This window comes from Chaetodon auriga, chromosome 5, assembly GCF_051107435.1.
Source record: "Chaetodon auriga isolate fChaAug3 chromosome 5, fChaAug3.hap1, whole genome shotgun sequence".
Classification (NCBI taxonomy): domain Eukaryota; kingdom Metazoa; phylum Chordata; class Actinopteri; order Chaetodontiformes; family Chaetodontidae; genus Chaetodon; species Chaetodon auriga.
In genome coordinates this window covers 15,006,971-15,033,490 of record NC_135078.1, presented here as the reverse complement: position 1 = coordinate 15,033,490, position 26,520 = coordinate 15,006,971, and the positions used below count along the sequence as shown (strand labels likewise).

General features: G+C 41.5%; 1 protein-coding gene across 1 annotated transcript; it reads left to right on the top strand.

The window, feature by feature from the left end:
* Nucleotides 1–460: 460 nt before the first annotated feature.
* On the top strand, nucleotides 461–18,973 carry ndufs4 (NADH:ubiquinone oxidoreductase subunit S4). The gene is made up of 5 exons (XM_076729792.1): nucleotides 461–586; nucleotides 3,207–3,285; nucleotides 17,109–17,281; nucleotides 17,567–17,640; nucleotides 18,767–18,973. Exons 1-5 carry the CDS (start codon nucleotides 504–506, stop codon nucleotides 18,868–18,870), a joined length of 513 nt encoding a protein of 170 aa, XP_076585907.1. The 5' UTR covers nucleotides 461–503; the 3' UTR covers nucleotides 18,871–18,973.
* The last annotated feature ends 7,547 nt before the right edge of the window (nucleotides 18,974–26,520 follow it).

Genomic DNA, 26,520 nt, shown 5'->3' with positions numbered 1-26,520 from the left:
AATTAAACTCATCAAAACTATTTTAACCAAGCATAAATAAGTGGGAAACCTCATAAATTTAAGGTCAAAATGAAGTTAAAATAACATGTGAGTCATAAACCACAGTTTAGTCAGACATGAATTTGACAGCTACATACACGGCACATTTGATACTGATAATCTTATCAGATAAAAAGGAAGAAAGGGGGGGAAGAAGAAGGGAAATATAAGCCTTTTTAAGTATGGAGCAATTACTCGACACCAAAGGCAAAGGCAAGTTCCTCTGGATGTGCTGAGTTTCTTTCCATTAACACCATCAGCGTCGTTATTTGTGATATGAAACAAACATTCGTGGCGTAAATAGACGCTAGATATGCCTGGACATGTCTCTCTGTATGTAACACATCGCTGTAAAGTAATTTTAGTTTTGGCATCAGTCCTCCGTGTCTTTGCCAGCGGTCTCCGTCACCCGCTCGTACGGTTTGTTCCTTCGGGGTCGCCGTACGTCATTGTTGACAACAATCATGGCGTCCTCAATGTCACTTCTCGGCTTGGGTCGTTTGTCTGTCATCAATGTAGCTTCTAAATTGGCCTTGAATCCTATCAGGTAATTTTACGTTGCTTATTTGTTAGTTTTGTATTCGTGCTCGATGCTATGAGTCATTTTGTGTGAATTGCTTGACTCCAAGTCGACTTAAGACGAAGCAAGCAGGCCGTATGCCTGTCATGTCACAGGCTAGTAAGTGAGAGTAAGCTAGCCAGCATGAAAGCATGAAGTACATAAAGCATGTTTAGAGGTGGCCGCTCTTTATTGGACATATGTGAATTTACATACTCATCTACGCACTTGTCCTTAAAATGTGAAGGCTAGCAGCTAATGCCCATGTTATGCCGTGTCCTTATAGCACTCGGCTAGCCAGCTAATTAGCTAATTTTAGGTCTACCAAGTCTAGCTCGAAATCAGTTTAAGAGCTAACGCAATTAAGCGCTGCTCACTGCTCGACATAACATTTGCTGCATACCATTTCTAATATTCGACGAGATGAGAACTTTTAATAGCAGGAAAGGGCAATATCACTGACTGACTCACCACAGCTAACCTTACAGTCAACTTCAGAGATCTCACTGCAGTGAAGCTAACAACTAGCATCAAAGTAACGCCTTTAATATTCAAACTCAGCGCATTATTTGCTGTAAGAGACTCACCTCTGGATTATAAGTTTGGTCTAGAAATTGCATCACTCAACACGTCTGCCTCTTTTTTGACCTGTTTCCTCTGCCGGTTTCCCACAGTGAGCATTAAAGTCTTATTCAATCTTCTCTAATCTCATAAACAGTGTTGGAAATAGACGTTATTTAGTTAATATTAATTAGGGACTGTCTAGAAATCAGCAGCAGTAAATGAGTTTGTGACAAGAAGTATTTGAACTTTTAAACATACATAGGTACATGATAGGAAAGATCATTATCTGGGGTCAGCATTGATTTGGAAGATGCTCTTTTAACATTTGATACAATGACAGTAGATACTATCTATGGTGTTTGGAAATAAATACTCTGATACAGTAATGTCATGTTTCCTGACAGGAAGGGCTGAAGTTAAACTCAGGTTTTCTAGTCTAGTTTGACTTGTTTTATAAGCTGAATGAGATAATCAGTGATTGCCTGCATGCATGGCTGTCATAACAACATTGCAACTGATTCTATTTGCAGTCCACATAATTAGTCTTTAATCTACATAAAATATTGCCAAATAAAACAAATCAATAACATTAGTCGCAGTATTTCTTAATTACATTGAACCCACTGACTCAGCAATATCACAGTATTTTATTTGTCACCAACTCTCAGCTCTAACAAAGCATGTGGCCCTAGCAGACATCAGCTGGTGTCTGCTGACATAAATTTTCTTCATGGATTTATGCATAAGCCCTTTAAATAATGATTTTTACCTACCAGCCCTCCTTGCCACTATTGAATGGTTCTTAAAAAAATTTGTTGTATTCTAAATAAGTAAATTGTCTTACAGAATGAAACACTGAGATATTCCCTTTACACAATGTAAGTGACAACCTTATCAGCTTTTATAGTTAAGACATTGGCCTCATCGTGCACAAGATGTGGTCATTAAATGATAGATACATGGTGTTGTCCAACTTAAAAATTCAATTGTCGAAAAAGGAATTAATTTTATGATGTAAACATGAGGTAATAAAGATAACAGGTGATAAGAAATGGATGCCTTTGATACCGCTACAGTGTATTGTCTAAGAAAGTTGGCTTTTTAAACAAAACTTCTGTTGCAAAGTTGACTGTAAAACAATTTTCATTAGTGATTCATCAGTCGGTTCCTCTTTGACCTTTCATTACGTGTTCGTCAAATATAATAAGCGACCTTCTAAAGGGATGTACTTTAACTGATCAGCAGACGAATGCTACAAGCATTTAATTTATAATACCATGAAACTGAAAAAGTAGACAACCAATCTCATTTATGAAGCTGAAACCAACAAAAGTTTGGCATTTTTTCTTGGTAAATGGCTAAATCTGGTATCAGAAGTACATTTTACAACATCTTGGTTATCCACCCTTCATCAGATACAATTGTATCTGTTATACATTTTTCTGTAAGTGAGTGCTGGGCTTCATCAAGTGATGTGTTAAAGAACAGAATATCTTTTTAATAATGCAATTATGTTCAATGTTTCCACTAGAAAATATCTTTGTGTTGGTGAAAAAGGTGATTTTCTTTTTCGTCTTTTAATTGAAACATTAGACAGAGTTGTACAATTCTTTGTGTTAAAATGTTACATTGAAATAAATGTAAAATTGTGATTATCAGGGCATAATCTGGAATGTGATTATCTGGAATAGCCCTTCCCTGGCTCAGCCGTGATGGCACATTGCTGTTTTGTGACAGTACACGGCTGCACATTCACAAAGAGCTACACAGTCCTCGCCTGACAGTTGACCACAGCCAACATTAAGCACGTCCTGTCATTAGGATGAGAGCGAGAGTCTGCCAGAGATGCACCAGACAGAACTAATAGGTGGTGGGGGGGATTCCCTCCTTGTCTCTTCCTTTTCACTGTATCCTCGCCCCACCGCTTCCTCCAAGATAGCCAGTGTTTACAGAGTACAACTTGTTTGTGTAAATTACCTCTTTGTTGCTTGTCTGCCCTTGGTGGGTTGTGCTTTGCGTGTAATGTCTACCTAATGGTTTTCAGGTCTGCAAGCACATCAACATCGAGGCTGGCAGAGAAACCAGGACAAGACACGCAACTTATTACAGTTGATGAGAAATTGGTAAGGATCCCTCTCTGTTCAACGTGACACACAGATTGGTGTTTGTCTGATCTTCTGTCTTCCAATTACTTTCCTGGAAAAATTGTTTAAAAACTTTCCGAATCAGCTGCCAAAATGAGCTTGCGTTAGACAGTAGGCTTTTGATGATGGTAATGGCAAATGTTATCATTGGTCGTTCTGTGTGTGCTCACAGCTCCCACAAATCCTCTTACTCCTCCCAGCTTTTGATGACAAGTCATTAAAGAAGTTACTAAAGTTTACTAAACGGAGTTTTGGTGAAAAATCATTTTAATGTGACCATGTTTAAGCTTCACTTTAAAGTTGGACCAACATAAGAGTTTGATGATCATTATTTAATGCATTCTTATATTGTGCATTTTATGGTGTTGTCTCCACTGGCCAAAAACACCAGTTACGTACTAATATACAGTCAGGTTACAGTGTCCAGTTTTTGTGGTGGGTTTTGTTTTGCAATATTTTGTCCCCCCTACGGAAACCAGTGAGGACATACAGCCCTGATTCCAAAAAAGTTGTGTAAAACATAAATAAAATGGAAGGTGATGGCTTGCCAATGCTTTTCAACATGTACTCAATTAAAAACAGTACAAAGACAATATATTTAAAGGCCTGGTGTGTCTGGTAGTGAGCAGCTGAACACCCCTCGCCTCATACTGACCTACAGTGGCTGTAAAAAACATGAAAAACCATGCAAGGTGCTCTCTAGAGCCACTGTTTGCTTTGTCCATTCTGGGCTACTGTAGAAACATGGCAGTGCAACATTTTCAGGTGATTATACACTAATGAAAACAATACTTTGAATATTATGTTACATTTTTGCCAATAAATACACCCAAATCCCACACACTGGACCTTTTAATGTTTTACTCATCAACAATCAAAACTTGATTTTTGTAAATATATCTTTAGTCTGAATTTGATGCAGCAACACATTTCAGACAAGTTGGGACAGGAGCAACAAATGACTGGGAAAGTTGTAGAATGTTCCAAAAACACCTGTTTGGAACATTCCAAGAACTTTTGGTTTTGTATTTTCCTTCATTGTTTTTTTTTTAATTCTTTCAAAGCAACAGTGTTAATAAATCAGTTGAGCTCACTTGCTTATTTCCAGCACCTGGTTTGACAGGTGACAAGTTGTGTCTTGGCTCCATTGTGTACATCAGTCTGAACCCAGCTTCTCGTTGATTGAATACTGACAGACATCATTTACAGTAACACTCATAATTTATTTTGCTCTGTCTGGCACTTGAATGCTTGAGGGTTCTTTGTTTGGCATCAGTAGCAGCAAGTTGATTTGCATGTCAGTTGCATTGCATCTATTGACATGACATATCCTGCATACTTTCAGGTTTTTGTCTGACTCAGTTTTGTTTTGTTCATAACAGTGTTTCAACACTGCTGTTTTCAAACTAGAGTACACAGATTGGTGTTCCCCTGTCCTCAAGGCCACTTACATTTGTTTGTGTAATCTTACATTTGGTGCTCTCGTTATTTAGTGCAGTTGGTAAATCAAGTGATTTTTGTTCTATATATCCTCCTTAATGATAAAAATACAACCCAAAGATATTCCACTGATTTAGCGTTGCACTGCTTTAATGTTGTTGGACTCCCAGTTTAAAAGAAATAAAAATCAATGCAGGAATGTCTTTTCTTTTCTACTATTCTTCACATTATTCTTACTTGTCAAAACCTGGCGCCTACATTACCCACAAGGCAACTCAACTGCAGACAGATCGATCAGAGATTCATCCCTCAGCAGTTAATGTGGCCACTAGCATCAAGCACAGACTGTATAGAACATGGATAGAGTCTCCATGATGCCACTTTTTAGCCTTTGTTTGATAGGATAGTGACAGAGTGGAAAAGGGGGAGAGAGAGCGAGAGAGGGGAAGACATGCAGCAAAGGGCCACAGGTTGGAATCAAACTCGGTCTGCTGTGGTAAGGACACAGCCTTAGTACGTGGTGCACATATTCAACCAGCTGAGGCACCTGGGTGCCCCACAGCCATAGGTTTCTGAAGAGCCATTCTGCAGCTCAGTGACGGTGGCTCTGGCTGTCACCATCCTCACAGTACCTGAAATTAGCTATAGAGACCAGGCTGTGAACATGTTTATTTCTGCTGTAAAGTTGGACTTTTTATTATGGGGGTCTATGGGGAATGACCCACTTTTGGAACCAGCCTGAAGTGGACCTTCGAGGAGCTGGAGTTTGTGGTACTTCCACATTGGCTTCATTTTTTAGCCCCAGCTGTTGCTGCCTGGTCTCGCGCTGAGATGATAAGCAGGCAAATAGACGTCTGGTAACATCAGTTTTATTTTTTCATTTTCAAACCATCCTTGATCTTCAGGCCCAAACAAAGTTATGTCACTATATAAACCCACTCATGCATGCAGTACTACTCAAAACCTGCAAACACACTTTTATGTGTAAAGTCAGAGGACTTCCCCTACAGAACTTTGTGTATTTATGCTAGATTGTGTATTGATTGCATGTTGGTGCAAAAAATAGAAGCATGTGAGGACAGCGAAAGTGTTTGGACAGTATGCATTTGTTACTGTGGAATATAAATTAGTATGTGTAGATGTCATGCACACAAGAAACCAAGTTACACAGGAAATCGTGTAACATGTTTGCAGGCGCTGTAGAAACCTGGGCACTGTAATCAATATGTATAGTCAAATGTTTGATAGTGGAAACCAGGACTTGGAGAAGCTCCTCAGTCCTGCTTTGATTCAGCACCTCTGCTGCTGCTGCTGCACTTCTTTCTCTGTCTGAAGGCTTTCTCATTCATCATGATGATTAGTTGATTAATCAATTCGTGGATCAACAGAAAATTAATCAGCCAGCTCTTTGATAATCAATTCATCTTTTCAGTCACTTTTCCAGCAAAAATAACAAACTTTCACTCGTACCTGCATCTTTCTCCTGGAAAGTTCTGCTGGGGAGATCGGGTTTCTCTAATCCCCCTACCCCGATTACAGAAACTGGGAAACCCCGTTTCTCATATACATGATGTTTATGAAAGTAACTGCAGAAACACAGTGACTGAAGTGCTTGTAAACGTACTGAATGAGAACATCAAGATGAAGCTAAAGTGGTGTATTTGTCTCAGTGTACGTAGCAGTTGCAGCTGAGGCTTTGTTTGGTGACTTTCTGTGAGCAGCAGTCTTACACTTGTCAACTGGCTTGGACACACAGCGTAGCTCCAAAAGCACTTGACGGGCAGGTTTCAGTTAGAAATGTGTAATCAAATCTAGTTCATGGGCCAACGGTGACTATGAAGTCACTGTTCAGGGTTGCTGTTTCAATGAAGCATGTGGTACAGCTGTATTTCACTTTGTTTTCCGTCAGACAGGGTCTTTGGTGCCTATTTTCATTAAGCGCTGAAGCACAGCCTAAACAGCAACAAGCATGCATTTGAAGTGGCCAAGGTTAGCAATGTACCAACTGTACCAAACAAAGAAGGATCTTTTGAAGTGAATGCTTAGTCATTAAAAGACGAAGGAGATAGGAGATAACGGAGAAAGAGGGAGTTTGGGGAGAATGTGGGAGTCTGTTGTGGACTTGTTTGGGGGGGTTTTGCTGTGTGTGGGCAGCGTCAGTGCGCTTTTGTTCCAGAGCAAAGCTGACCATACTGGCAGACAAACCTTTGGCTGGGCGGAGTGTCTGTCTCTGTCCTCTCAGTAGGGGCCACTGAGAGGAACAGCAGAGGAGAGGAAAAAAAGGGCCTCTAAAAAATGGGGAGGGGGTGAAAGAAAAGAAGCTTGCATGGAAAAAAGTTTGTGAGACACCCTGAGACTCACGAAAAAGACAGTGGCCACTTCAGTGTTGTTGGCCACAGAGGTTCCTTTGTGGCATGCTGTTGCTGGCGACGGCGGGAAGTACTCTAATGCTCACCCAGACAGGCCGAAAAGAGAGGCCCTCAGCTGTTTACAGTACAGTGGTCTCCGTCTCACATGGAAGAGGGCAATGAGAGCGCTCTCCCTTTTGGGCATTCAGCGTATGTCAGCACGCTAGTCATTCATCAGGCTGTCAATAAGTGTGAATTGCTTTCTGGTTAGACCAATCAAACAAAGGTCTCGATCCGCTGAGAGGTTATGCTGGGTTCGCACGCTGTCTCTCTCTCTCGAGCAGCCCGAGGAGAAAGTGGTGTGCCGCTTGTTCTGTAGTGAACGTTTCTGAATAAGCTCGTTTAGATGAGGTTGCATTTTGGCCGGGGCAAATGATATTTTGAATTTGCTCCAGAAAACTCTGTCTGAATGTTTGTGTGACGCTCGTCCTTAGCTCTCGTCCGTCCAAAAAACGCACACCTCACAGGAGCACCCGGCTCTGCAGTTTGTTTGGCCGTCTCCGTTCCTGGCAAATGTAGGCAATGAGGGGCAGAAATCTCCTGTAAGTCAAAAATGTGAACTCATCCCGTAAAGAGGATGTTTCAAACAAATAGTAAAAAAAAAGCTTAGTAAGTAGTAAACTACTTTTGACATGTTGCTGTAGTTTTTGTTTGCTACATTTCTCTGTCAGTAGCTTCGGTGTAGTGAAACTTAGCGTGATCTAGAGTAACTGGTAGGTTAGCTCACTACACTTTCCAAGTAGCTTGTCCAACAGTGTTTAGCAAAAAAAAGCCACTAAAATCTCATGATAAACTACCAGCGCAGCAGCAGCAGCCGGCAGACAGACATGGCTAGCTGATAGCTTGAGAACATAGTGGAGCATTTAGCCGCTAAAGAGTCAGATTTTTCCCTCAAGAGCTAATGGAGGCAAAAATCAGAGCTAAAAGGAGAGTGAATATTTCATTTACGGCCGCCAAGTGGACAGAAAAAGCACTCCAAATGAATGATAGTATTGCTCCGTATATGACGGACGTGTTTGCGAACTAGTTTGCCATACCAGCTCAAAAAGTGATAATATGTCAGCTTGATTCTGCTGCCCCTAGGTGGACAGAAAAATCTGTTATTTAAAGTCAATTTTCAAGCAAAAATGCCAAATATTCCCTTGTTTTGCCTCTAAAGTGTGAGGATTTGCTACTGTTGGTAGTCTCATGATAGGAAATTGAGCGTCTTTGGGCTTTGGACTGTTGGACAGACAAAAGACACAATGTGATGATGATTAAATGAGTATTTTTTACTATTGTGTGACACTTTATAGACTGAACAGTTTTTACATTATAAAGACTGCAAGCGGCAGATAGAATAACAGAAACATTTTTTGGTAGCCCTACTTTTGATCAGGACTGTTTTCATCTCTTTTCCTCTCTTTCTAAACATGCACATATATTAAAAACCTGCCTAAAATTTGAGCTTTTCATGAGCAAAACCTTGCAGGCATTGTCTGAATTTCAGAAATAATGCCAAATAAAAAGACCTGCGTGATGGAGCTCCAGTGTTCCCTAGATTGCCCATGCCGACCTGCTTTTGTTTGTAATTACTGTTTGATTAAGCATGCTGAGCAGCTCCCAGGGTCCGGCTGGCTGGCCACTGATACACAGCTTTACACGGAATGTCTGTGACCTCCCTCAATTAGAGTCAGGCCTTTGCTTTACTCTCTAACCCTCTGCAGAAACAACTGCGCTTATAACCTCAGCAGCTGCTTCAATATGCAATAATACAATATCTCCCACTTATGCCTGAGTGTCTGAGCGTCTCGTCCTGCTTCAGCCGGGACCAAGTGTGCTCCCTCTCTCCACATAAAGACAACCCCATAATCTTAAAGCGCTTGTGAAGCCTTGTTATAGAGTTCTCTAAAGGCACTAGGGTTTTACGAGACAGAGGAGGACAGTTATTAGAGTGTGGGGAATTGAGGGGGAAGGAGGGAGGAAGACGGGGAGAGGAAGAGAGTATTAAATTAGTAAGACTATTTGATGTTTGGTGCGTCAAGTTTGCTAATTTAAAATCTTTGGTTTCCTTGCAAATTGACAGCACAGTGCACGCTTGGCAAGTAACATCACATCTGGACAAAAGATGTGTGGTTTGATTACAGTAAGGTAGTTTAGTCGAAAGGCAGGTTGTTGGTTGTTTTGAAAGACCCAAATTGAAATCAGATTGGAAGATGTCAGTCAAGATTTATCATTTAGAGGTATCACAAAGGTTCCTGATGAAGAGGTCCCTCAGTGGAAGCTGGTTAGCACAAGATCATCTCGAGAACTCGATTTTTGCCGAATTGAATGTGTGCTTGACAGTGTCATTGGCAGCGTACCCTGAACCACTGTGACCTCAAACAGGTGTTGCCCCTAAACCCCTAAAAAGTCATCTTTTTATCAAAATCACACAGAAGTTTTATCATGAAAACTTTTGTGCCTTGAAATGGCTTAAATGTAAGTCTGCATTCATGTAATGTACATGTATCTCAGTAGTCCCCGCCTCTGTCTCCACCCACTCCTTCACTGCTCGCCTGCAGCATATCTTGCTCATCAAACACACAAACTAAGTAAGTGAGTAATTGAGCCATAAACCTTTAAAGCAGATTCTGAAGAACAACCCCAAAAGTCTTCTGTTAGGATTATCGTGATGAATTCAGCAGCGCAGCTATCTGAATATTTGCCGTTAACTTTGTTTGTCAGCACTCCAAACACATATCAGATGTCCTATCAGCATTTGACTTGAATCGTCGTGTAACATTGGCTAACATTATCGAGCATACTGTAGATTTGTCAACGGATAACACACGACAAAAGTAAACTGACCCACACGTTGGCTTGTGCTCGCCGTCCCCGGGATAACTGGATGAAACGGCGTCAGCCTTCAGTTTAAGTTTTGTGGCAACATCCATCTGTTTTTGTGTAAAATTTTCCAAACAGCGCTCGGAAAAATGGATGCTGCAAACCAAACCCCAACACATGAAGGCTCACCACTTCTCCTTTTGCAAGTTTGCACCCAACAACAGAACATATCTCTGCTGTTCTGTTGAAAATCGTGAAACATACAGTCGCAGCATACACCTGGCTTACCCTCTGATGCCCCTCGTTTCACTGTAGCCCCACCCCACGAGTCGACAACATCGGTTCCTTCGGTGTGATACCAGTGAAACCCTGGCTGTGCGATTCTGACTGTCATTGGTCCTCTGCCGTTCCAAGGTGAAACTGCTCAGCCATGACATTCACTGCTTATTCAACTCATCATATGTCTATCAGTATTTAAAAACAGCTTATGGACAAGGTGAAAAACTTGAGTTTCAATGAAGGGGGTCTTTAAGTCTGCTGTACTGGGGTGTATACTCTCTAAGCCTGTCTGGTCTCAGACACAGAGTGACCTACAGTGGAGCAGACCACATTCACCCCCCCCCCCGTCCTCTCCCACTCATCCTCCTCTCCCACCCTTCCTCCCTCCCTCGCACGTAGACAACTTAAGTGTCTGTTTTGTCTGGTCGGCCTCTCATACGGCGCGCTTATGCAAAAAAAAAAATGGTGCGGCTCAAGTTTGGAGTAGTGGGTCAGAGGATGTTGGTCTTTGAAGAGTGCCAGACAAGAGGCTTTATTATGTATCATCCACTAAATAGTATTTCATTCATTAACACTCTCTTCCATAGACTAAGCCTCTTAAGAGGACTCCTCAGCCCTGTCAGTGCTGGCTAGTTTTAGGAAGTGTCTAGCTGCTAAGTGTTGTGTTTGCAGAGTGGATAAAAAAGGCTTGCTGCTTCTGATTGTCTGCACTTCCATTTGTTCATCAGATGTGAGCTAGCAGCCATTTTTAGAATGTTGCAAACTAGTTTTGGTGTCTCACACCATCATAAGTCTGGTTTTTGATGTTTTTGGCCTCTTCGTTTTAATACACTGTCGTTAACGTGTGCCAGGGCTGGAACGATTAGTCTATTAATTGATTAGTTGCTAATGGATTAAGTGATATTTTAAGCAAAAAGGCCCAAAAGTCTCATGTTCCAGCTTCTCAAATGTGAATATTTTTAGTTTTTCTTAGTTGTCCATGATGGTATATTGAACATCATTTTGGTCTTTGACTGTTGGTCAGACAAAACAAACTTGCAAAGGGCATGTTTTACCATTTGCTGATCAAACAATTAATTGACTTATTAAGAAAATTAGCCCAGGGAAGTCTTCATATTACTTATTATGTTCGACTAATAGTCCAAAACTCAAAGATAGGAGAGAATGATATAAAACAGAGAGAAGAAGCACATCATTTTTGGTTCATTTGTAAATAAGTTGTACTTCTGAAAGGGCATTTGAAGTGGTCTGTGAGTTGCTGTACAACAAACAAGCATGTGTGCATCCGACGCATTCATAAACGACCCCCTCCTCTATCCTCCCTCCGATTTTCACCGGTATGTGTAACATGAGAAACAAGATGATCCTCGTGCCAGCTGCTTCTCGTTCTCCAGCATTGAACCACTCCCACTCATGAGCGCCCAACATAATATTTGTTTCTATTAGAAACGCCTCCTATGTCCTATCCGTAATTGGCACGCTTTCTCCACTTCAAAGACGTCTAAAGGTGGGAGCCGGCGGAGGCTGATGAGTGAAGCTCATCATCTTGGTCTGGGTGTGGGCCGGACAGTGGGGGGTTAAGGGTGATGTGTTTGGGCTTTCACCACATGCTGGCTCAACATGATTCAGCTCGGCCAACCTTATGACCCTTCCTGGCTGCCGAGCGGCAGTTTTGGCATACGGGTGCTTCAGCTTTGATAGGCAGGACCGTCCTTGTGTCATGGCTGTCACAGTGTCCACCGTAACCCATAACAATGAGGCGTGACGTGAGAAAGGGTTTGTCTGAGCCGGTCATGGACAGACATCCTTTATTTGTTTGCCTGTTTGGTTACTGTACTAACAGGAAAATACTCTCTGCACCTCAGTTTACATTTGTAAACCCTAACAAGTCTTAAAAACAGGACGGCCGGTACCAGTGTGTGTAGACAGTTTCACCCTCTATGTGGGCTATTTTTCCATGGAGATGTCTTAAAAGTCTCTTTCTGTCTCACCCACAGTCCAGACTTAAAGGAGGCAGACCCAGAGAGTGTTTGGTATTTTTGCTTCATTAAGTAACTTCAACAACAAATGAGTTCCTTTCAGTTAACGACTGATTTCAGCTGGTTATGAATGTTGCTAATCAAAAAAACCTAAAAAGACACAACTAATAATTGATCCGTCTGGGATCATTGCAAGAGCAGACGTGAATTTCCTTTTTATGGTTTATTTTAGCTTTAAAATAATCCTCTTTCTGTTCTTAACAAGCACAGAGGGAGTATCAAGTGATAATATCCCAGTATCAAGTGAAAAAGACGTGGCTATTCATTCACTAAGTGAATAAACAGCATCGTGTTCAGAAGACAGTGTCCTTGTGCATATCTCTTTTCAAGTCCATGTCTACGTTTTGCCAAAGCCCAGGACGCTCCAAGTACCCCAGCATGAGCCACGACTCGAACCTCCCCATGCAATTGATATTTGCAACTGTCTGGTTAAAATCATTCATGTGATTTGTGTTGCTTTCACTTTCTCAAAGATGCATCCAAAAGTGATGTCTGACTTTCATCATTTAGAGATACTTTCTTACTGGCAGACCACTTTTTTGACTGCAGGGAATGTGGACGTTCACCTGTAAATCATCTGAAACTGACATGATGTGCTCAATGATATGGGGACCGTTGTGGCTGGGAGACAGTTTAAGAGTCCAGTGAAGAATGCACACAGTTCTAGTGCCCACCACATCTCCAGTTTCTTTCAGCGATCAGTGAAGAGTACGGACGTCACCCTCCTGTGCCAACACCATAAAAATGTGACTATAGTCTTGACAAGCGTGGATGAGATCGATGCATCCACACGGGTTGTTGGACGTTGTACTCTGCTGGTTGTTAAAAACATAGTTTATGAAAACCCCTTTATAATCAAGAACAGCTACACACGCTTTTTTCTATCGGTGTACAAGTACCTCAGCAGTGTACTTCAGTTTATAACTGCAGGAAATGTACGTGGTTACGTTCATCTCTGACAGAAGTTTGTTAAAATGTGAACACCGATGTAAAGTGTCTGTAGCGTTACCTCTTGAACAGTGCAGATTCACCGGGGACAATGACGCCTTGGCCTCCCGATGCTAGTGAGTTTGCTGCGTCCTTTCGGGTTGTGACGTGTCAGAGATGCAGGACACTTACCAAGTCACATCAGTGCGGACCAAAACATCACAGAATCAACCAATGAGACTAACAAAAAAAGAGCAGAATAAAGTGTGACAGTAACTATAGTAACAGCATGAGAAGACGCGCTCCACAGCAGTCGGCGCTCGGGTCAGTTTGGCATTTGCTAAGCGATAGTGACATATACATACATAGATCCGTGTGTGTGTGTGTATGCACTGTATGTCCTCCCTGGAATGACGGGACGGCGTTCTTCTCGAGTCCTAGTCGTTAGTTGGAATAATGACGTGAAATGAATGACTGATTGTCGGCATCCCCGTATTGTTTTCATAAGGTTTTAAACAGATTCTAGCGAGTGGAGTAAGATGGACGTCACATCTTGACAACTTCGTGATTCATTTTCATGATCTATGTCAGAGCTTATGTAACAATACGACGGCCTCTTGTGTTTCATTCACACTGAATACAGTTTGTTCCACAAGTGTTTCAGTTCAGAGCCATTTCACTCCTCAACCCCCCCAAAGCAAACTGTTATATTCCTACTACTCTGTTTTCTTTTCTTGCTTTTTGATATCTCGTTTTTTCCGTCAGTTTCTGTCACTTAAGCAAGTCGAAATCTTTGAATCTTGTTTACCCAGAAATCTCCCATCCAAGGTCTGCGTTGGAGCATTAGGGGTACCGGCTTTCAGCATTCTGGTGGGCCCAGCGGCCCCACAGCGACAAGCCCCTATGCTCTTTATTTGGCTCGTAGCCTGGAGGTGTCAGAAATATCGACACGCTTTCACGTGACGGAGACTTTGCCAGCCTTTTTCCCCCCTTTCTTAAGCCCGGCATTCTGCCTGCCCAGCCAGGTATTGTAGGGCCCCGTGAAGGCCCTGTGAATAGTGTCAAACTTGATAGTTCTCATTTTGCTTCCTGTACGTGGCAGAAGAAAAAGTGCCCACCGTGTGGGTTTTCCTTTTGTGATGGCCCTCTCTAGTCTTCCTGGGAACACACCACATTCCAGCCACAATCATTCCCTTTGTGAATCCGGGTATTGTGGGCGAGCCTGTTATGCCGATAACCCTCCTAGCTTTCAGTGTAATGCATGCAAGTATCATGGAAGTCTAGACTCATATTTTTGCAAACAATGCCAGATAATGAGCAGAGTGTTTTCAGTTTCAGCTTTTGTTTTGAAACATCCTCCCTCATTCACGAAGGACCTTTTGTGCTCATCCACGCTTGAGATGTGATTTAAGGTCTGCTACATCTGGACAAATTATTGCACCAGTTTACCATACATGGGCCTCATGTGTCAGTTATGGTTTATGTAACGTACATACGCGTAACCATAGTCTGGTCTGCTAATCCCAAGGGTATAATTTCTAATGCGTCTCAGGGAGGGATTTTCATGCATCTAACCCCCCGGAACAGACCAGACCAACTGCTAAATGTTTCTGACTGTGGATTTGATTTACCTCGACTCAAAAGGTACTTTTTGTGCATGATTTCTTCCCCTTGACTCGCAGCCCCAAATGTGTTGTGGTTCAGCGTGTACAAAGCGTTTTAATGGTTCTTGAGTTTTCTCCAAAACTCCCAGGAAGTTTTTCTTAGCTCTCACTTTTGGAGCGCAGATCGTTTGAACTTTATCCATTGAAAATAAAAACTTCATCCAGCAGAAAGCAACATTTTAAAACATTTTTGATTACCTGCTGCAAGCTCCAAGATAAAAAAAAAGAAAAAAAAAATGTGGCGTCTCATTTTGGTGCTCTCTCACACTGTCTTGTGTGTTATTGTGTCATGAACCGTCCACCATTACCCCCTTTGGGTGAAGAGAACATGTTTTCTTCCTCTCTGTGACAAGAAGGAATTGTTAAGGTTAAGTAGATAGGGCAGCCGGAAATAATTACCAAGCACTTGTGAAGTTTTTTTCCCCCCCTTTGTTCGTTTTTTCCCTTTCATTTTAACAATCTTTTCAATGTGCAGATCTTGTTTATGATTAAATTCAGACGGGTGTCGCCTCTGAGCATGGCAAAAGATGTTTCACTGAAACGAGCAGTAGTTTAGCGGTTGGACCTGTAATTTACTCGGCTTAAATACCGCTGGAAGCTCCTTTGCCAAAGGAAAGGCGGCCTTTTGTGTAGAGTTCATGCAAAACGACCCCCTTTCTACAAATCAACTGGCAGATGACAGACAATGATGAAAATTTGATTCTTTGAAGTTGTAATGGCCATTGAAATGTGTAAAATTCTTGTATTGAAAGGAGAGCGCCCTGGAAAGCCCTCAGTCTTGGGTGGCTGGTGCCTGCGTGCTGGGAGGTTGGTCTGTGTTTTGTCGCCGACTTCCCATTGCTTGTTTGCTAATTCCCCGAAGAATTGGACCAGATCGTTGATAGGAGCTTGAAGGGGCTCCAGTTGCTCAGGAATATGCATTTAGTACAGCCGAAGGCCCCTCCTCCTCCTCTTGTCGCACTGGCCTACTTTCTGATGGTCTGGAATAAATCACCTCAAGTATTAGGCATTAATTTCATCCACCTCAGTACGCATCGCAGCGTGAAGATGGCTGCTATATTCTTCTATTTCTGTTTTCTGTTTTTTGTCCTTTGAATCCAGAATTGACCTTTTCACACATGTGAGCTGTGCTTTCTTTTTGCTTTATAATGCTGTTGTTCAGTTATACTGAAACTGTACACAAATTGAAGCTGTTGCCATAGAGGAGTACTCATTTACAGGAAATATATATATATATATATATATATATATATATATAAAACCAAAAGATTAATCCACACAGGAAAGATTCATGGGTTTGTAACACATCAGAGCATCAGATCACAGAAACAATAAAAACACAATCCAGACTTTGACTTAATTTTACTGGGTCTATAAAAAGTGCTCACTCCTTGAATTCTTCCATGTTTTACTGTTTTTCTGACACTGAAGATGTTTTTGAGCTTTTTTTATTCAAAAGGGAAAATAAATTTCCACATTGATTGATGTGAAGTACAAAAATATAAAACTCCCAAGTACTTTTTATAGACGCTGAAGATTTTCCGAGCCTCGTCGTTCTGACGCTAAGAACACCTTGTCAGAGCGTGAAGTTGTATTTTGTAACACCTGCGAGTACGTCAGTCCGATGAGAGTCAGGTTGGTTGTGGATGTCAGCTCGCTGGTCTGCAACCAGAAACATGTCAGTCTGTTCCTGAAGTTCACGCGGCCGCAGACACGGGAAGCTTGGACGGCTTTTGGTTTTTGTGTTGACTGCTCAGTTGAGACCTCTAAGTTTTGTTGCCTTCAAAGGGGTTTCACTGAATAATTCCCCATAAATCATTAACTTGAATCCTAGTGCTCATCCTGACTGTTTTGGTCAATATGAAGATCATTTATTTATTTAACATGATAACTCGCTGACTCTGGAAACATCCTGCATTTACTGAACTTCAAAAAAACTGTTTTTAACAGTTTATTACCTTGAGTTTAAAAATAATTCAACTGACAAAAGTATCACAGGTCTTGTAATGATGTAGTAAATATAAAGACTTATTTAATATATGATGTGTCTTCTGTTGTTTTTATTTGATATAGATGATGATTTGAAATGAGGTTATGAAAAGCTACAGTACATATAAGTTTAAATTATCCACATCCACCAAAAATAATTATCATTTCTGGTATTTTACTTTCTGAAAAAGTCTCTTCGACTTCAACTGTTACTCACAGTCGGACGTGCTTGATGTCCATCTGTCTCTTAGGACATCACCACGCTGACAGGCGTCCCAGAGGAGCACATCAAGACGCGCAAAGTACACATCTTTGTGCCCACCAAGTCGGCCATGCAGTCCGGAGTCAACAACACCAAGAAGTGGAAGATGGACTTTGATACCAGAGAGCGCTGGGAGAACCCGCTGATGGGCTGGGCCTCGACGTAAGATCCTCGTACCTGCAGCTGCCAGTTTCTGCAGCACACAAACTGAAATCACATTCGTTTTCTGTGTCTTAATCAGAATTCTTCAGAGTTCAGGATTGATGATTCTGTCAGCTTTATTTACAGTACATACACAAATCAGCCTCAAAGCTTTTACAGTTTGCACATGCAACATCCTCCGCCCTGCAAGGTTTTTGAATTTGGAACATGAACCGTTTCTTTTTAGATTTGCCTCCAATCATGCGTCTGTTATTGTGTGGCTAACAGCCTTTGTCTGCCTTTCAGCGCCGACCCCTTATCCAACATGGTGCTGAGTTTCTCCTCCAAGGAAGACGCCATCGCTTTTGCTGAGAAAAATGGTAAAAAGAAAAAAAAAAAAACTAATCGAAGAAATTTCCAAGATATTAGATGGAGCATCAACCTTAATATTTCAAGCTAGACTTTTGTATAAAACAGAATATAACAGTGAATGTGAGGCCTCCACTAATCATAGCCAATCAGGTCAGGTTTAAAAGTGACATAACAGACTTTTGACACACACCGTCCTGTGGAGGTTTACCAAAGTCTAATCAGCGGCTGAACAGACAGTACATCAAATTTCTAATGAACACAATTCATTTAACTATATTTCATTATTATTAGTTGCACTTTTAGGAGCAGGAATACTAAGTTAGCGGGAGGGTTGTGATGCTGAAGTGAGTTGGTTGCCAGTTTTGCTGCTTTCACTCCATCACAGAGTGATTCGGTCTGTAACTAGATCGAATCTGGATCCGTGTGCATTAAGATCCGATCTAAAATAGAGTCAGTTACAGCAGCTTACGCAGCGCGATGGATCACTGGTTGGTTCACCATCCTGAAAGGAAACTGAAGCTTTTTTTTTTTTTAACGTTGGTTGCATAAACTATACGTGTGTGAATATGTGACGAAGAGCTGCGTGGATGTGAGATGCTGCAGTTTATTCTCAGGACAGATAAATCAGACCGTCAGATCCTTTGGACATTGACAATATTATTTTGAAATGTTCACAGCTTATTAAACCATTCAAACCAGGATCGTCATCAGGTGGTAGCCGTAAAACAGCATCTGTTAAAACCTCGCCATGGAAACAAAGACACCTGATGACAGCGTGTTTTCCTCATAACAAATCAAGTAATAAAACATGAAGAGAATACTTCTGATGGACTAACAAGATGGTTAGACAATTCAAAACAGTCCTGTGTGAGTTCAAGTGAAAACATGGTTGATGTCGTTTTCTCAGAAAATTCCCTTCACTCAGAGGACTGAACCATCTGGGAGAGTTTGTTGAAACTAAGCAAAGGAAACTGGCTTTCTCTGTTTATTGCACCATGAAAGTGATTAGCGCAGCTCTGACTCCACACAGCCCGTTGATGTCTCCAAAACACCTCATTGTGGTTGGAACTCATCCAAAGTGAATGTACGTGACGCTCTCGCCCCCATCATTTACTCTGATGTTTGTCCTTTCAGGCTGGAGCTACGACATAACGGAGAAGAGGAGCTCAAAGCCCCGGGTGAAATCCTACGGAGCAAACTTCTCCTGGGACAAGAGGACCAGGAGGTCTGCTAAGTAAACTGAAGACGCCCATCTGTTATTTGGCTTGACCTCAGTTTGTCCCACAGCAGACCTGTATCATTCTTGTCAATAAATGCATAATTATACATGTGTGAACCAAACATTTGGGTCATTATCGCTTTTTTCTTCAACCAGTCACCTCGTTACTGACTACCTAATGCAGTCTGCACGGTTAATGAAGTGTTTGTTCTCTGAGTCGTGCACACGTTGTTTTGCAACAGCAAAAAGGGGAACATATTATTGCAATTAGAACCTGTTTAAACTCGGGATAAATATAACTTTTGGCCAAAACAGGTGATGTTTTTTTCCTGAGCGAGTGTTTGTTCCAGTCCTGTTACCTGGATTGTTTCAGTGTTTGGAGAGCCGCACGACTGGAATTTAAATAGGAACTTGGAACAGTTTTATCTGAAAAAGCTTTTCCATAACTAAAACATCTGTACAGTGAGATTACCGCGTGTCTTTTGGGAGCGTTGTCCTGAAATGTTAAATGTCACTACTTTTTTTCTTGAGTAATCTTTTTATCGATCTATAAAATACCACAAAATAGAAAAGAAGCTAGTCACACGTTCGTGAAGCCCGATGCTTCAAACTCCAACAAAAGACAGACAAAGCAGCCGGTCCTCACACATTAAACGATAAATCTGTGGAATGTTTGGCATTTTGCTTGTAAAATAACTTCAAGCCTTTAATTGATTTTCAAAATAGTTCATTTTCTGCCACCCAGCTGATGCAACTTGGAGCTCTACATGATACCATCACACACACACACACACACACACACATCTATATCTATATATAAACGACCCAGTTAATTTTAATTTCTTTCGGTCTTTTCATTTAATGGGGAAGAAAACAGACTTTTAATGCAGGAGAATTAGTCTGCATTTGTTTAATATTAAGCACATACTGGTAAAACTCCCCTCGTCTTGTGATCGGCCTAAAAACAAAAGTTCTCAATAAGCGATTAAACCTTTTACTATGCAACTATGCAACTATGCTATGCTTTGGAAAAGCCATAAATTCATTGAAATGCTCAGCTATTCACACTTGGCAGTGTGCTTGTTGCCAGTGCTTGTTTATGGTCTTTGTGTTCAGTAAACAGTGGTGTTACTCTGCGCCGAGTCCTAAACTGCGTGACTGCACTGATATTCACACACCAATCATGGGCGCCTAATTGGTATAGCCCTTCGTTAATTAACGCACTGCATTGCAAATCTTTCACAGCCTTGCGCTCGCTATTTATTTTGTTCTGTCACTCGGCACATCAAAAGAGCCGATCTGATATGAGCGTAATGGTCCATCTGACCGGCGGGACATGAATGACAGCATGTGTTGCTTTTCCCCTTTGAAATCCCCTCGCAGAGAAGCAGCGGGGAAAAATGCTCTTGGCACAACTTTGTATCATAAAAAGTTGAAAGCATTCCACCCGTCTTGGCCTATAAGCGCAATAATGTATGTGAAATGAGAATGGCGGCACAGTGGCATTGTTCTAAATCATCATTACAATGCAAACATCAGCGATACAACTGCTGTGATCAGTCTGGACATAAACATTGGGTTTGGTCATACGCAGTCCTGAGAGTTAAATAGCCATAGAAACAATGTTATCGAGTGTTGGCGGGGAAAGAAATACCATGTTTGCAAGGATGCATATCACAATTAAAAGTATACTGACAGGACTTGTTGATTGTTTATTTGTACTCAATTTAGTAGCACCATCAGCTCACTTGACCACCCCCCCCCCCCCCAAAAAAAAAGCAGTTTCTTGGAACGCTCCAAAAACACCTGTTTGGAACATTCCACAGGTAAACAGGTTGATTGGTAACAGGTGATAGTATCATGATTGGGTATGAAAGGGGCATCCTGGAAAGGCTCAGTCGTTCACAAGCGAGGATGGAGAGAGGTTCACCACTTTGTGAACACATGATTGGATAAAGGATGTTGCTGCATGGGCCGTTGCCAGGAGACATGCATGAATGTTTTATTTACTTTTCACACAACGTCACAACTTTTTTGGAATCGGAGTTGGAGAATTCAGCAGCAGCATCTCTTTCCATGAGAAGTTTTCATTCTCCGCGTTTGACCATCCTGAGTATGAAGTTCTAAGTCAGCGCCACGGTCAAGAACATGGAGGAAAGCCACCAGCTCCACTCAGACAGGCTCTGCTGCTGCTTGGGGCCTCAATAACAAAAGACGTAGTTAGATAATGTCGTGAAGTAGCGTGGCATCATGGGAGTTGTTGTCTTCATTGTTCAACAACCACCATTGCCGATGAAAATGAATAATTGTGCTCGATCACGAGTGAGCAACACAAACAGCTGCCTCGCCAGCTTCCATCATCACTCTCTGAAGAATCCTCTGGCGTTTCCCTGGAGGTTACAGCGACTAAAGGAGCTAAAAGAGATGTGACGTTAACAGGCGACCAAATAACACACGAATAAAATGACTGATTCCTCTGGGTTTGAACACTGCTGGAAACTCATTGTTGGCGTTTTAATACATAACTGTTGTACGTTTACCTTTAAATGCATTTACCTCCACTGTTTTGAGGTTGCAGGGTTTGGTTTTGTTTTGGTTTTTTTTAGATTTAAACAAAAGTCGCCTGCCAGCTAATCAACACGTATTCATATTCATTCATGTGTGCTTTATTCATACAGTATACAGCTTATTTACACATGCTGAGTAGATTTGGAGACCATTACAGGATTTGCCATGGCTGATCCAGTGCAGCACCTGCTCATTATTACAGTGTTTTCAGTCACTAGCAGTGTCATAACGTTTTACTGTTTCATGGGTTAAGTAATAATTGGCCTCTCCAGCTGGGAGATATAATAAAACGCTGCAGCGGGTGATGCTGAAACAAGCCACAATCTGTGTTGCACTTCAGTCACTCGTGCATTCACATTTTATAGAGCTGACAGGGAAATGTGGCTCCCAGGAGTGAAATGTTTTTGCAAAAATTCTCTTATTTAAAAGAAAGAAAAAGCAAAAGAAACATGAATTCCTGGAGGAGTTCTGCATCTACAAATGGTGCTTTCCACTGGGGAGGAAATGTTAATCCATCACGAATTGTTATTATTTTTTTTTTCTGTTACAAAAGAGAGTTCAGCCTCGTGTCATCACAAAAAAAAAAAAAAAAATCCTCCTCCACTCTGCTGGAAAGCACGCAGGCCGTTATCGAGCCGTGCGTCCTGCTTTGACTCAGCAGCTGGAAAGAAGACCTGATGTGAAAGTTTTAGTTTGAACACGTGCCAAGGTGATTAGATGTTTGCTAATGGAGCTTCTCTAAATAACACACAGACACACCTTCACTCACGCAAACCGCTTTCTGGCCCACAATGACCTAATGATCACTGCTGTCTGTGGTCGCTCACTACCGTGAACTCCCCAACCCAGGCAATGAGGCACGCAAGCCTGCTCGTCTGCAGCCAAAGACCTGCTTCCCCTGTGCGTGTGTGTGTGTGTGTGTGTGGGTGTGTGAGGGTTTTCAGCACACTGTGTGGACTGGAGCTTGTTTTGAAGGGCACAGATCACAGATTGATGATGACTTCTGGTTATCCAAACAAAAGCTCATAGCGAGCCAGTCTGAAAAGAACCTGTTTACCTGAAGTGAACTGTTAATTATTCTTGCGTCGTTTATTATCCTCTGTACAGTGAGACTTTTTGGATTTATACACATCAATGTGACAATGTTTTAATTCAGTTAGATTAGCTAGAATTGGTTATTTCATCCATAAATAGTTTTGCAGAAACCTTATTATGTCATTGTACATATATATTGCTGTAAAGGTGTATATAACCATGACAGGGGTTTTATCCATATTACCCAGCACTACATCATATTTATCCATGCAGATAGTTTTGGTTTTATTTGCTATGGTTTTTGAATGTCTTGATTTGTGCTGCCACCCCAAAACAGTGACAGTAAATGGATTTTTGAATAACACGAAAACATCAACAGCTAGCTGACCCAGTTACATGAAGAGTACTGTTGAGCACTGTTGTCGTGCAGATTGTGGTTTTTCGATGGTGTTGGCACAACAAACCTCCAATGTGTTGAAGTCAGATATCTCACAAATCCTGGGCAAATAAAAGCAAAACAATCTGCAAAGGATACGCTTGGTGATATTTTATATTTTTCTTAAAGACAAAAACCAATCGTGTGTAAATCCATCTCATCTTCTTCATCTTCATCTCTGGTTCCTCCTGAAGACGTAAATCTTTACAAAAGAGGTCACTGATATAAAGCTTCATTTTAAAAAAGGCTTAATAGCTTCATAAAACAGCTTTTAGCAAACGCTACTCAAACAGGAGTAAATAATGCATTTGTTGGGGACTATTTTCATCTGCGGATTTATACACATTTGATTCTGGCAGCAGGACAGCGTGTGTGTGTGTGTGTGTGTGTGTGTGTGTGTGTGTGTGTGTGTGTTAACTTAAGGAAGCGCATCACGCACCACAGGCTTTGGTTGCACAGACAACACTTGTTAGTGGGATCGATTCATTGTTGCTTTTGGTCTTTTCGTGGACTTAAAATATAAAATATCACCTTTTCTTTCAAAGTAAATATATTCTAATAGATTAGGTTTTTAGCCATGTGCAAAGAGACTCACCGAAAACTAGCAGAAAGTATTTGAGGCATGCCGCTTGATTTCAGCGTTGCTCTCTTCAAAGGAGCGCTGTTAGATGGCGCGACGTCCCCCTTTGCTTCTCAGGTCTCGGGCAGAAGAAAGGTTGGGGTTAGGAAGGCCCTCTCCTGGGACTGAAGGCATCCACAGCATAACACACTCATGTTCCGCTATTTAGCAATTGCTGTATTCATCTTTTCTGCTTTCCCATTCACACCGCTATCAGGTTGGACGTGACACCACCACCCCCAGAAGGTCAGCATAACCCCCACCACACACACACACACACACACACGCACACACACACACACACACACACACACCATAGAGTTATCCTCCTGAAAGAGATCAAAGATGCTATTGGTCAGCAGAGAAGACAAAAGCGTTAGCTGTAGCTCCGTTAGCATGCTGCTCCCTGGATGTCTATTTTAACAGCCCTCTGACATCGAAGATAAATTCCATTGCTGAATGTTAACGTCTTATTAATGGCTGGAACAGACAGAGAAATGCCTCCACAGACCTCAACAGACAAGTTAAATGTAGTTTTCTCAAGCATGAATCACTTAAAGCATCATTTTTTGTGTAATTTCTGCCCCGCATGTCTTTGTGGAGGCATTTAGGGCGATTACAAATTGAACCAACATCCACACTAATCTCCTTGCTGCCAAATTAAAGGCACATTTTAAAAATGTCTGGAAAAGCAATTCATTTTACCGGTGTTTGAAGTTGTCTGGCACATGGTGGGTGACGATGAATTGTCCCCCAAAGAGTTAATTGATGGAGAGGAGAAAACCTTCAGGGAGGGAAAAGTTCAGTTTTCTACCTCCCTGTCCTGTTTGAAGGAGATGTGAGTTGGCAGTGCAGGAGAGGCTTGAAGATTAATGTTGCAAAAGGGGGCTCTGACAGCCTCTCCGCTGGTTGCGGTTCTCTTGGGTGGCCCGATTGGTCTTGGATGTCACTTTTGCTACTTAATCTTGTGTATGTGAACCAGGCAGATTCAGAGGGGCTGGGGGGTGGGGGGGTGGGGGGGTGGGGTGGGGTGGTGTGGGGGGGTGGGGGGGTGGGGTGGGGTGGTGTGGGGGGGTGGGGGGGTGGGGTGGGGTGGTGTGGGGGGGCTGTCCGCAGGGCAGCAACAGGAGAGACAGACTGAGGAGAATGCAAGAATGTCACTCCTTCAACTTTCAGCAGCTCATTGCTTTTTATTTTGAATCCAGGTGGGAAAAAAAATCCTGAAAAATATTCAAGTCAGTTTCTTATCAGCTCAGATCAACGATGTTATTCTACGATCAACGGGTTATTAATGGCTGTTTAAAGCATGAATCAGTTATATGAGTTACATAAATAACCTGCAAGAATTCACTGAAATATAATCCACTTGGTTGTAGCGACTAAAATATACATGGCGCTGGATCCGTTTTACTTGTATGTTTACTAATCAGAGGGGGAGGAAATATTCCAATCCTTTACATGAGAGAAGGTGACAGACCATAAATACTCCATTACAAGTCCTGCATGTAAAATATTAGCCAAGTATTATGAGCTAAATGCACTGAAAGTATCAAAAGTAAGAAAAACACCCCCTGTGAGCATACAGTAATATTAATTATGATATTAGGGGACTGCTAGTGTTTTACTGTGAAAGTAACAGTTTACTGCTGTAGTTGGTCAACGTGGAGCCAAGTTTAAATACTTTATGTACTGTTGTTAGTTTATTCTGCAACAATGAATCATCTTTTATAAGATCGTAATATGTGTTTCTATGTAAAATCTTAATCTGTGAAGTAATTAAAGATGTTTCCCCCTGAGTGTCGCGGAGTAGAAGTCTAAAGAAGCAGGAAATGGAAAAACTCAAGCACCTTAAAATTAGTAACAGAATATAAATAAATGTACTTGATTACATTCAACCACTATTGCTAAGAACTGCAGTACAAATAGAGCTGAATATATAATATATATACTGTATACAGTCATAGCGTCAGTGTGGAATAAGAGGATTTTTCCGCTGTACTTCAGGGAGAAATTTAAGGCCCTGAAAACTTGTTTTCTCAATCAGTGTCTTGTTCTGACTGATGAGGTTCTACATGAACACACAAATGTTCTGACAAGAACAGCTTTTGATTATTTTACAGGAGAGATTTCTGCTTTTCTTTTTACCTCTGTGCTCTTTTCATGGGTCGGAAGTGGGCGGGACTACGATTGAAAAAGGTGATGACACAGATGTCTGTGAACGAATCAACATTTAGCAAAATCTACATCAAATTCTGACGAACGTTCCGCACACAGTCTGTGGCTGTTAAACTCTTAATAAAACATACTGAAAGATGTTTTTATTTACTCTGATTGTTGCACGTGAACATTCAATGTTAGAGAAGGACTGAGCGGCTTTAAAGGGCAACTCTATGTTAAAGGTTTAATCTACGGACATGCTGCGGCCTGGTTTTCTGCGGTGACTCTAAAACCAAACAGCAGTGCAGAATTAATCCATTCACATGTTCTTTAAACTGCACAGTGAGGCTGCTGACGGCACGTTTTATCTGATGTAGACCTGATACAACTATGCAATCATTAAGTCTAACCTTTAACATGCCTGTACAATGCTTCTGTGTTATCACAGGAAGCCGTCAGGAAGTCAGAGGCTTTTTATTGAAATTAAATCTTGAATGAAGTTAAAATCTCCTGGGGGTCATCATTCAGTCAAAACGAGGGTAAAAAGAAATCATCAATATATAGTACACATAAAATAATAACAAATATTTTATAATGGATCCACAGTTGTTGGTCAGTGGGTTACTTTCTGCCATATAAACATATTTTCTTCTTCTGGGTTTCTCCTGTTAGCTAATCCCATTAGAGGATGTTTAGGCTCAGTCCTCAACAGTAAACAGTAAGGAAGCACTGCCATGTGATCCCAAAACACTGGACTGGAGACATTTCATAATTCTCAGAATGACTGAAGCACATTTGTGGTCTGACGTCATGTGGGGACTGTTTGGTCCTGCATGTTTGCTTTTGAGCCTGGA